This window comes from Melanaphis sacchari, unplaced genomic scaffold, assembly GCF_002803265.2.
Source record: "Melanaphis sacchari strain LSU unplaced genomic scaffold, SCAv2.0 Contig11_pilon_pilon, whole genome shotgun sequence".
NCBI classification, from domain to species: domain Eukaryota; kingdom Metazoa; phylum Arthropoda; class Insecta; order Hemiptera; family Aphididae; genus Melanaphis; species Melanaphis sacchari.
Window position 1 is genome coordinate 1,724,721 of NW_020270469.1, and position 13,661 is coordinate 1,738,381.

The 13,661-nt window shown below is 28.1% G+C and overlaps 1 protein-coding gene across 1 annotated transcript; it reads right to left on the bottom strand.

The window, feature by feature from the left end:
- Positions 1–5,090: 5,090 nt before the first annotated feature.
- On the bottom strand, positions 5,091–9,452 carry LOC112604283 (alcohol dehydrogenase 2-like). The gene is made up of 7 exons (XM_025353249.1): positions 9,421–9,452; positions 8,752–9,001; positions 7,512–7,638; positions 7,309–7,406; positions 5,816–5,974; positions 5,545–5,672; positions 5,091–5,253 (listed from the first exon to the last, which is right to left on the bottom strand). Exons 1-7 carry the CDS (start codon positions 9,450–9,452, stop codon positions 5,091–5,093), a joined length of 957 nt encoding a protein of 318 aa, XP_025209034.1.
- Between the last annotated feature and the right edge of the window lie 4,209 nt (positions 9,453–13,661).

Genomic DNA, 13,661 nt, shown 5'->3' on the forward strand with positions numbered 1-13,661 from the left:
ATAAAAATAGAGAATCGTATTAGAATATTTAAATTAATTATGTATTTATTGTATCACTAGCGTAATCAGGATGTTTATTTTTTTTTGGATAAGGCCATCCATCTTGGGAATAAATAATGAGGTACCTTTAAAATAAAATAAAAAATTGTTTTTCATTAATAATAATAATAATAATAAAAAAAAAAAAAAAATAGTATAAAGATTTTACCTTATATAAATATTAATTTATTACGTTTACGTAGTTGGCTTAACTATAATTTTGCCTTTTGTAGTTTCTTTGATTAAAACAGTAGGTACGTTTTTATTTTTGATCTTCACTGTATAGTGATTAGTGATCAAGTGAAATTATATTTATTAAATATACAGTTTAAATTTAATTGATACTTATTGTAATTTATAGGCACTAGTGATATAAAATATAATTGTTAATAATATACATTTGCAAATTCGCAATATTATAAACAATTTATTTTTAGATTTAAATATTAGTTGAGTCTATTTTGTTAATTTGAGTAAAATATATTATTTTTAAACTAATTTAATTTAATTTTTAAATGTTCAGTTATTTGAGAGCTGCGAGAGAATTTAATAATGATCTAACAGAATTATTTCTTCATAAGATTACGTAGGACGTAGGTGATTCATCGAACTATACATTTTTATGGATATATTTAAAGTCAACAAATGTTTATTTACAATATACATTTATGCTCAACAAAACTCATCGCTGAAAAATATCGATGCGATGACAGTTTTTATTAAGGACATAGGTACAAGACGATATAATCAATTCTATACCAAATTACACCAAATAGATACAGATGTGTGCAGCTGAAAAATTGACTGAATCTTTGTTAAACCAAAGGACGAACAACTCATATGAGGTAATTCAAAAATATATATTATTACTTAAACAATAATTTTAAAATACCTTTTTATTTATTTTAGTTTTTCGAAGAAATTATTGGCATTTCTCCACCTATACCAATGTCGCCACCATCTGCACCGTTATCACTATACCATCATTGCCGAGTTTTGTGATACAAACGTCGAGAAGAGCAGTCGACGAAAATGATGGATCAACATATTTCAATATGCGTCCATTAATGGAAACAGTCGACTTTGATACTTCTGTATCATAAGTGTATTTGACACCAAAACGTAAACTATTTTAATTTAAGGTGTGTAATAAAATAAAACTATTTTAAGATGTATAATAGAATAAAATAAAAAGGCATAGTATATAATATATATATATTAAAAAAGTTTTTTCATTTATTAGTATTTAGGTTTACAATAAAAATATTTATAAAGATTTTAATTCTTCATTAAATGGATTATAAGTTTTAATTTGGTTATGTAATATTAAATAATACGCTGAAGTGGAAGCTGGAAACGATTCGTCAGCTTTAAATTCAATTCTGAGGTCAGTAGTAGATTTTTTGACGCTGTCGTTCTGTCTGTTCATATCAATAACAATAACTGAATAGTAGTTTTTATCTGATCGGTTTAATAGGGGTGTACATTGTACATCGTTATGTCCGTAGTAAGATTTTTGAAACTCAGCATAGGCGCGGAATAATGTAGCTACCTAATTCTTGGTTAAGTTGCTTTGGAAATCTTCATTTAGGGAAACTCTTCAGCGCTTAAATAAACCTTCAAGTTTATAATTTTACAATGATCAAAATTTGACATTGCTTTATCATTACTATATTTCCTATCAGTTTGAAATCCGATGATGACATATCGAGGCTTTTCTAATTTGTTGGATATTTTTTACTTTTCACGAGTGTGTTGTGTTTTGAGGTAGAAATAGGTATTCACACAACTCTCAGGATCTAAACGTGTGCCTACCTATGTTAGTGGTTTCTGATTGTTTACTAACCTTCAACAATCTAATTTTTTTCCAATTATTGATTTTTACTATAAGCATACGCCGTAATATTTTTGTTATATTTATTTTAACGTCCTTTAGTTTATATATGCCTATGACAATTCATTATTTTTATTCTACTTAATAGAATTTATATCTAGTGAGGCTCTATTTAATATAAGTTGTTGGTTGCAGTTTATTAAAATACGTTTATAATCTTCACAAAAACCGAACAAATCTTTAAGATTAATGCATCCGTTAACATATTTCAATCAATAAAATTTTTGCTATCATTTTTAATGTCGCTATCCCAAGCAGCGTTATGGTATGATGTAATATTTTATTTATTATAAGAGCAACAGCCTTTTAATATAGTCGTTATACCTGGATTAACGAGTTTTTGAATTTGAGTACTATTTATCTCATATTTCATTTCGGGGAAAAGAAATGCCAGACCGTTGTTTATAAATTGAATGTCATCAGTTATTTCTGCAGGTTTGATTATTGCCCCATCGATGTATTTATAACTTTCACATGGTAATATGTATACAGTGAAAACTGTCTAAAGCGGACCCTGAATAAAACGGAAAACTATCCAATACGGAATTTTTCTATGGTCCCGGCACGTTCCTATAGTTTTATATAGACGCTCAACTTCAATAAAACGGAACCTTCATAACGTGGAAACGGAACGATTTTGTAAGTCCCATGCAAGTAAAAACCTTGCATAAACCAGAAAAATGACACGAGCGTATCAAATCTAAACCAAAAATAAGGTATAAAATATAGATATGCCGATGTACAATGTACATCGTTAAATAGTGACTTCCCCTTCAAATCTCAATCCAGTGAATTTGTATACCAACATCAACATTTTCGTCTTTGTTAGTAAATAATTTTATTGTACTAAAGGGTTATAGTAGTAGAAAGTCAAATAAGGAGATCACCATATTTTTTTACAAATACCATCTGTGTGAAAAAGCATAGTGGACTCCGTGACTGATGTTCTTTTATTGTTCCTCTTAGATTGTTTACTATAATGTAATATAACAAAAACTTTAGCCACAGCAACGCGTGGCCGGGTCAGCTAGTTGTTCTATAAAATATAATATAATAAAAAATAATATAAAATATAATATAAAATAATATAAAATATAATATGTACATTGTAGTATTGAACATATAATGCATATTATCGTATCTTAAACGATACGAAATTTTTTCTTTGTAACTGTGAAACAGTCTTACACCAACAGTCGTACGTACACTTTTAATTTTATTTTATCTTCCGTTCATCGTATTAAATATTAAAATGCCAAAATATAAGTGTTTTTCATTAAGAGGCCGTTACAGTAGAAAAAAATCGACCGTAAAACATGCTTTCGTACTTCCAATAGTTCTCAGGCCTCGTTGATCATAGAAACATAATTTTGGTATCAAAATAATCACGAGAAGTTGTACTAAATATTCTTGGAACAGAATTTTAAAATATGTTTTCTAACCAATTTTATTTGTGTTTGAAGTTTGTAAAATTTTTCACTTTTTAAAAAATTATATAAAATCGACAAATTTAGATATCAAAAATCTGTTTCAAGAATATTTAGTACAACTTCTCGTGATTATTTTGATATTAAAATCATGTTTCTGCGATCAACGAGGTCTGAGTACTATTGGAAGTACGAAAGTATGTTTTACGGTCAATTTTTTTCTACTGTGACGGCCTCTTAAATGAAAAATATCAACTGATCAAATTTAATACATTTTAATGAATTATATTATGTATTTAAAACAATAAATTGAGAAATATTTTTTGATATTTCTTATGCATTTGAATTGAATAATCCGGAATTTTTCCGTTTTATTGAATAAAGCGGAAAACTGCTTAAAGCGGAATTTTTTGCTGGTCCCATGTGATTCCGCTTTAGACAGTTTTCACTGTACTTACCTCTGCACGGTTCTGATTTGATACATATTTTCATCTTTATCTTTCCAAATCATATAATGTGTTAGCCTTAACTGATTTAACTAGTACAGTTTTAGAAAATTATTATGAAAGGAGATTAAAAGAATTTGCATACAGTAGAATTTCCTTGTTCTAGGTGTGGTTGTCAGCAAATAATAATAAAAAATATATGATAACAACATGATAATTGACAATTGATTGAAGGCAATGGGTATGGGTGTGGTGGTGGAGTTAGAGTGAATAATGTTTCTAAATATTAACCCATATGTGTGTGCTGTCAACAAAATATCGAAAGTTACGTCAGGACATACGGTCAACAATAAGAGTTGTTTACGTGTCGGTCGAAACATGTATATTGTTGGAGACTGTTTCTTAAATGTGTAAATACATGGCCGGTGTAGCACATGATCAATACATTATACTATTGTTAAACACTTTAAATCACTATTAATGTATAGCATTCTAGTGTTATTTTATAAGATTGTACTGCCCTGCCCCTGTGGCATAAACTGGGTGATACAAATGTAGCACTTGCACCTCCATATCTAAAATATGGTGGTGCAAAGATATGTTTTTGCACCACCAGAAAATTATTGAAATAAAATTTGTATATCTATGATAATATTTTTAATTTTATAACTATCTTTTTTTTAATATAATGTGTATATAAACAGGTACAAAATTGTAATTTTCGTGTTTGTATTAGACCTTATAAATTAAATTATTATCCCTATCTATATTTTAAAATTGTGTAACTGACATAGATAATTAGGTTATTATTTATGGTGACCACATAATTCTGTGGTTACTTCTGTGATTTATTTATTATTTAAAGAAATATATACTATAATATAGTTTATTAGGAAGGATTTTACTTAGGAAGTTGGATTATTGGTGTGTTGAAAATTATAGATTAAAAATATATGCTTCTATACCATCCGAAATTGAGTTCAATTTACACCACTAGTGATGCCCATATATAGAGGACTAGACAAACTAGATGGATTATAGAGAACTAGAGGAGTAACATGGTATACGTATGATAATATGGCACAAGTATTATATTATGCTGCATGTACGATATATGTTGGTGGATGGGTGTGGTGATGGTGGGGTGAGTGTGAATAATACGTCACGTAGTGAATTGTTGGTAGGTGATATTATGTTGACAGGATAGTGTAGGGGGTACGTATGCGATCGGGTGGTGACGACTGGTGAGACAAAAGGATTAGACGGACGAAGCGATCAGATGGACTAGGATTTTTCTACTGCTATACTTGGTTCGTATTTTTCTATGAATTGATTTAATGTTTGTAATTCCACCATACTTAATACACCACTTCGTTGACAAAGCCATAGTGTATTTTTAGGTCCATACTTGACCAAATAACTTGCGGACTTGGCAATTAAAATTTGACTTGAAAAATAAAAATTTTAAATATTTATTATAGATAAAAGTTAGGTACTTATTACTTTTTTTTAGGTAGATTTAATAAATTATTAGTATATTCAGATGTTCAATAAGTCATAAAACTTATATAAGACTCACAAAGTTAGTTTAATTTATTATCTATGAATTATAACGCGTATTGCCATATTTGTACTTATCATTTGAAATAGAGAAAATTACTACTTAGGTACTTTCTCATAATCCATATAATCTTCTCTTAATTAATATTAAACATGAAAATAATTTTTTAATACTTACATATTTTTATATTCTTCTAGTTCATAACGTTTATATGGCCTCATTCCTTCAAAGCACATCGATGGTATCTGCAGTTCACTACACAATGTCATCATTCTAATTTGAGTTTTTTCGAAATATTTGTTTTTCTGTTGGTTGTTAACAAGGTTGTATAATGAGATGGCTAATAAATAATAACGCCTTGTAAGCACTCAGCATGTCGACGTTAATTGTACGACATTGATTTTGATGCTTAGGTATTTAAAACAATAAAATAGGATGCTAAACTCACGCCAAAAGCTGTGGAAGTGACCATGAAACCCGCTGAAGCAGCGCTTTGAGCAACCATGTCCGAATCCGGGTCAAGTCCTAGGGCTGACGTGTGGTTTACGATGACGCTTCCACCTTTCATATTTTTGCAGGCCAATGTAATTCCTTGAATGTTAGAGACCTATTATAAAATCGTAAAATATTTTTATAATATTTAAATTTTAAAATAAAGCGCGTATCAAATGTAGGTACTATATATTTATATTTTATATCTATTATCACAATGCTGCAACTATTATACATTTTATTGATGGAACACAAAATTTTCTTATTTTATGTGGTCCAATCAAAATATAATTTTAAAATACTTAATTTGTTAGGTAGTTGAACCTGGTACAAATATGTAAGTAATTTATAAATAATAAGATATTTTTAAATACTTAACTAATATTAATAATATAATTAAAAAATGAGTGGTAAAGGATATTATATAAAAGTGAAATGAAATCGAAAAAATTGTTTTAAAATTAAAATTAAACTTTTGTAGACAAATAATTCGCAATTTCAATTATAAAATTTTATACAAATTATAATTGACCAATAATTATAAATGTTGAAAACTGATGCTATACTCGTATGGTAATTAGGTAAATAAATAAATTATAAGTATCTATAGCACTTATCCCTGCTGTAATAAAAAAAAATTAAAAAGTTTATATTGAACTTGTAAATTAATAATGTGTAATAATATAAAATTAAATATTGAGGTGAGGGACAAGGCTACCATAGTTCTATATAATCTCTATGTAATGATATGGAACTTCTATGTTTCTGAAAAATGTTGATATTGATTAATATTAAGATAATAATTAATATTAATAATAATTTTTTTTTATGGTGTAGGTCTTTAATAAGTCAGTTCCATTATTAATCCTTATCATGTACCTATATATAGATTTTATTTATTTCATGGATTTGTTATTAGTACTGTGATGCAATATCTTTTACTTGAACTATGCATCTACTATCTATACAAGTCGATTATTTTAAATATAAACTTCTATTTTTTCAAAAAGTATTGATGTTTTTGACAATATCATATATTTTTAAAATCTGAAATTTTTTTTAAATTGACTATGTAAAAAATCGAATTTTGAAAGAGTTATTGCGACCTACTTGTATAAAATTCGAATTTAAAATATATTGAAGGGCCAAGAAATAATACTGACTCAAAGTAATCAATGACATTATTAAAAAAAGTAAAAAATAGTAAGAAATTAAATTGTTTTAATGTTTTATTATGATTTAAAATCATTTACAAAAAAAAAAAAAAAATATTTTTAAATAAAGTAATAATAGGTACGTTTTGAGAAAATCAGTATCTTTATGCGAATCGATAGGTTTGAAGAAACGAGAGTATGTGGGAGGAGGGTATTCTCTATGTAGTATGTACCTATCATGTATCTATGGCTGCTTCAATATTTTTATAGTTTTATTGGTAGATATAACACTCACAAAATTGGTCGTGATCACATCTTTTCCTTTGTGTATTTCAGCGTTGTTGAAAAAAATGTCTAGTGCTTCAAAATTATTTTTGATGTATTTGAACATGTCTGCGTGTATGCAATATGCATTCAATATGCACCGTCATGAAATCAAAAGTGTGATTGATACAGAATTAAGGTACATAATTTATCATTATAGGAAGAGTTTATTACTTTCGAACTCTAACGGATTGGAAATGTCTGCTTGGTAGAAGTCTACTCTGGCTGGACCGTAACGTTTGTTTAGTTTGCTAGCCGTCTCAGTTCCCTTATATGCGTCTAAGCCAGTGATGACAACTTTCTGCCAAAAATTGATTATCGTAATTGACATCATAAAATATGAAGACTATGCGTAAGTATCGATGATGGGGAAACGATATAATATTATATTGCAAAGTTTCTGTTTACAGATATATATTTCTAGGTATGCCTAAATATGGCTACATGTTACCTGCGTCTCAAAAAGAGGTAAACTTTTCAGGTAGTAAATTTGACCAATAACTTGCATCCCATTTTGGGTACTTAAATCAACTGTATAATTATTATCGATATTACCTATTAAAAATCACTAAAATCGGTAGTATAGTGTCACTAAAATCGATAGCTTATAAACTATAGTGTATAATAAAACTCATTATTTGTGGGATGAGGACAGTTCAATTTGTAGATACAATTAATCTATATCAATTGTGGTATTTCATAATAATTAGGTACATTATGATATATTTTATTTATAATTTATATGCGAGTATTATGTGATATGAAGATGGTAGGGAAAAATGTACATAATATAATATAACTTGTATTAGTTGTTAGATTCGATAAGATATAGAAATTATACGTCGATAATCTTTTGTATTTTACCCTTATTAATTATTATATTTTCACATTTTATTTTTATTCAGAAAAATTCATCTTATCAAGACAAAATGTAAAACACATGCATTTTTTATTTTTATTTTTAAATTATATTATATTATATTTGAAATTAACTATAACTATATTAACTATATCATGAAAAAATATAAAACATGCATTTTGTATATTAACATATTGATATGACGACAATATGATGTAATGAAACTTTTATATTATAAATTAATATAAACATCAACCTTTTTTTTAATTAACATATTGATATTGTTTATATCAATAGTTTTGGGACGCAAATAGACAATGGCCAATGATCCTTTTTGAATCTTTTTCTGCGGGACGCAATTCACCTACTGATAATAATATCGGACGCAAGTAGTATGTATTGCTAAATATTTGTGATAAAATACGAATATCCAGCCCTCTTAAAAGTGAACAGTGGATGTCCTATTAATAATCGACCTTTTTTAATTTTCCTATTGAGTCCTCTGTATTAATATTGTCATTAGGGTTTTCAAAATATGTTAATAAATACACTTACGGAGGCTTTCATTTTCAACAGCTCGTCTGCGAATGCAAAGCCCACGCCACTCGTTCCGTCTACTACCAGTGCGCACTTTCCTTCGATGTCCATAACTTTATCTGGACATGACGATGATGATGATGACGCTATGGTGCAATTCTTCCGGGCATTACGGGAGATGGACCGAAAGTTTGAATGATCTGGGCAGCCATGTTGATATGACTCTGAGAGGAGTCTTTGTTTGTGGTCGTGAATATGAGGAAATCGCCTATACAAGGTATAATCCACGTTCAATATACCTAATATAATACTATGGGCATATAGTCCGTTTAGCCGTTTAGATTAATCTATCTAAAGTTTTTACGATAAACTTTAACAGAAAGCCGTGTATACCGTTAAGTCGACGACATTTTTAGAACAGACTAAGTATATCTAGTAAGGTTATCTAGGATTTTTCCGAATAATTATAGCGTGGTGACAGATAGGGTTAATATCGACCCATCGAGTTTTAGAACGTTTTATTTGGCCAAAGCCCATAAAAATTGATTTATTTTGTTTTTTAACAATTAAGTTTAATACTTAACCTACTAAAATAGTACGTTTCCTGAGTTACTCAATTTTAGCCCTAGAGCCCGGTGCTGGTGGTCCATAGACGACCTAGGAAGGTATGATGAATACTGAACTAACCTGTTCCTCCATGGCTCGTGACTAACGCTCATCGCTAACATACGGTCTACGTGAAGGTATAGGTGAAAGCCATAAACTCCAGTTAGACCTACGTGTTTTTAGAATATTACTAAACTATTTTGTCAACTGTATTTTGAAAAACATAACAGCTCCACTTCTGCGGGGCCCCACATTTGCGTGGGACCCTATGCAGGTGCACTGATTATACTACTCTTGCGCCGGCCTTGGTATTACTTTTTTTTTTTATTGTAAATAATCTTATTTTTAAAATAAAAATTACCCTAAGAAAATTAATTTATCAAATCAAATAGATATAATCCCATGAGGCTGTATGCACATATCTAACAAAATATATAACTTAAGCTTATAATAGTTATACTATACTTAATAAGTGTCCTAAATCTTATATTAAATTAATTTTTAAATACATGTTTTACTTTAAGAACTCGTTAACTCTGTTTTGGACCACACTGAATGTTCTAAACGCAAACATTATTTCAATCCAAACTGCGTATTGCTATCAATCTAAACTTCGTATTGCTATTATTCCGGGGTATAGTAAATTGTATATATACTCGTAAATCTGATCTAATGGATAAGAAAAACAAAATACGGTAGAATAGTTGTCGATAATATTGAACGAATTATAGACTGCAGGTTATGGTAACTAAACATTTTTATTGTTAGGTATAATGATAATAATTTAAAAACATATGATAAAAAATTTTATTAGCCAGTGATGATTCTAATAATAATATTTAATAATGTCTTACAAAATTAGGGGAAGAGATAATGGTAAAAAAATATCCACCAAAGTGCTATGGAGTTCATCGCTGTATTCGCTAATTTAGTCCAAAGACGGTATTGGATAGAAACAATATTGACAATATGCGATGGTATACAATGGACTGTATATATATAAATATATATTATGTGTTTTCGTTTTATTATGAATTATAATTGTTCGAAGTTGCATTAAATTTTACAAGTGGAATATTTTTGCTTAGTTGTAATAATTTGAATTAATGTTATAATATTTTATTTTAATTTTATATTAACTATCTTATTTTAAAATTATGAACGGCAAAAATGAGAGTAAATTACGATAAAATATATCTTACCTGTCTACAAACAGATAATTTATAATATCGGAAATATTATTTCTATTTTCACGTAAAATTAAGTCGAGCTTAGTTAAAATTTTTTTAAAGACAGATTTTTCGTAAATTTAATTTCCAACATATTATAACTTTACCAATTTTATAGTTATAAAAAAACGTTTCATATGAAAATTGTTTGAAAAAAAAAGTTCTTTAAGCAGTTTAAGCGAATCTGTAGAAAAAAAATGGTATTGCCATTTGAAAAAAGGTAAGTTTTATTAAGCATGCGCGTATTGACAGGGTCGAAAAATTGAAATTTACCTAAAATTGTGTATTTTGGTGCTCCCTTTCATTCCCCGAAAACCCTATTTCAATATAAGGTCATCCAACTAAAATATTTCGTGGTACCTCATTAACTTTGCAATAGTTGTTTGGGATTGGGACTTCAGTAAGTAATGACTTGTTTACTTATTTAAGGACAAAGACTATATATATATATATATATACTTATATATCATTTTAGTTGTTTCAATTTAATTTTATATTAGTTTACTTGTAAATAATGTATGGATTTGATTACATTTATTTTATTTGAAAACATTAATATTATTGTTATTATTTATTATTAATAGACTATTATTAGTATTTTAATTTGAACTTTTTCATATGAGCACTATAATTAATTTAAAATTGCGTGTTATAGAACTTCCTTTTCATCTATTATAATATTTCGTTTTTTATTTATGTATAAATATATATTTTTTTTAACATGGTTTTTTTTTAAAAATATTTATTTGGTACAAATACTACTAAAACTTTAAGCCCTTAGATTTTGTTCAATTTAGCTACACTATATCTATGATATTAAACTGTTTTACTTAAGACTTTATATTGGATTAGAGTTCATGCGCAATTTATTGTGATTTAGTTTTCTTCAGCGCTGATCGCATGTAACGCGGTATAGATTCTAAATATTTAAGCTTATTGACATTTATATAGGTACCTACGTTTAATATGAAATGAAGGTTATAAAAAATATAACTTTCATAATATATCCCCTAAGGATATGTTCATATGTGTAGAATATCTCAGGGATTCATACATTTACCAGCATTTCGCTTATGATAATGTAATAGATATAATAATATTTTAAAATGTATTTTCTGTATTTACGTAAATTTATTTTCATCTTATTTTTTTATTTAGTTGAACATTTTTAATTGCAGTATTACATATATTAGTTATAGCTATATACGAATACATTTTATTAATTATTATTTTTGCGAAAGATTTTTTACATATTGTCATATTACTAAAAATAATCAAGCTTAATCTACAAGAAATAAGAATTAAAATTAAACAAGGCCAACAAATAAGAGTGAATGGGAGAGACTAGAGAAAAAGAGAATAAGTGAGAGAGAAGTATCTACTATATTATACTACACAAGTATAATCAAAGTTTGTTTACCATTACATTTTGAAGTTGTATACTAGAGAATTACACACAATTACGACTACATTAATAAGGAACAAGAAAATAGTTATACATAATAAATATTATAAGTGTCATATAAGAATAAAACATAATGTATTATAATAATAATACCTAATAATATCTAGCAATTATAACACACGGTGAATGTTAAAGTTTAATGAGTTCGATTATTAGTAATTACTGGTTTTGAGTTTACGGTCGCTGTTGCTTATGAAATAAGTTGTGCACTGCGGCCGACTTTTTTTCCGAGGTTTACTGATAGAATATATTTTGTGATGTTTATGTTCGAACAAATTGTTATCGATTTTATCTGATGATAACAAATAGCAGAGGTTTATGAACAATTTGTATTAATATGTCAGTACAATAAAATGTACAAAGGAACATTTGACACTGTATATTGGTAAAAGATAAAATACATATTAAAGTAAAAATTCGAATTTTATCGTAAACTGTTTGAACTTCTTCGTTATCTTATCATATAATTATTGTAGGTATAAGTAGTCCTATACATTTAAATATCTTAACTAAAGGTCATGTTGTATTTATACATACCTTTTTTTTGTACTTGAAAAATTGAAACATTTTTACTGCAATTATATCCTTGTAAAATTTTGTAAAATGAAAAATATACGAAAACTTTTAGTGATATGTGTCGTCAGCCTTTGCTTAATTTTCGTGAAAATACAAGTGTAGTTTTGAGATTTACGTGTTCTTTTCTCTGAAGAATATGGTGGTTTGTTTAAGATTGTAGTTTCGACGGACTGCAAATCACTATAATATTTTGTGCGCATTCGTGGATCACGATGGTTCGATCAAAATCCATTGTAAATTAAATGATAGTGACTATTAAAATAAATAAGATTGACGGACATTACGGTTACCCGTATGCTGCGAATTCTTTGAATAAATATATAACTATACATATATTATACAATGACAACGATTGCCAGTGGCGCTTGGGGGACCGCAGGTTTGTATAAGTTTACTGTGGTATTCATGGACAAATGCCTTCGAAAAGTTTTCGCCTGAAACATTTATATGGGTACGAAGTTATAGACTAACACGCGGTTTGACCGTGACAAGCTGTAGACCCGAAGCAACCGCATTAACCATGTTGTAGGTACCTATATGGTACACAAGTAGGAAACCACGATATTTTCTGTTGGTCACTTTTTGTTATCGCGATAAAATGGCTGCTGTTACAGATATTTTCTCCATCATTCGATTTTCAGTTACACAGTTTTTATTTTTTTGTTTTTCACGTCCGTATATAGTGACGAAATTCCGTGCATAAATCTTGGGACGTTCAGGATTTCAGGGTACATTTATTTGCCAATATATCTTCAATCTACTATATATATATTATGTATCTACGCATTTTGGGAAAGGTAAGTTATGTTATGGAGCTAAACATTAATTCAAACATTTTACAAAAATATTATTTTTTAATTATTAAAAAAGGTAGGTAATATGTAATAATTGTAATAGAATGAGGTGTAAACCACTCATAATTTGATTCTACGCATAATCGGGGCGTATTAATAAATGTATTAATTTATTTATAACTCTATGTAATGTACAATTATTGTTTACGCCAATCAAAGAATGTGTATTGTAAATCACGCCATGCATATTATGTCCTT

Bases quoted from the DNA above. Each gene is read 5' to 3' on its own strand.
- LOC112604283 (XM_025353249.1), bottom strand. From the start codon at position 9,452: ATGAGCGTTAGTCACGAGCCATGGAGGAACAG. The intron at 7,639-8,751 runs GTAAGTGTATTT...AATTTTTGGCAG, and splicing joins TGTTGAAAATGAAAGCCTCC to AAAGTTGTCATCACTGGCTT. The intron at 5,673-5,815 runs GTGAGTTTAGCA...AACAACCAACAG, and splicing joins TCACTTCCACAGCTTTTGGC to AAAAACAAATATTTCGAAAA.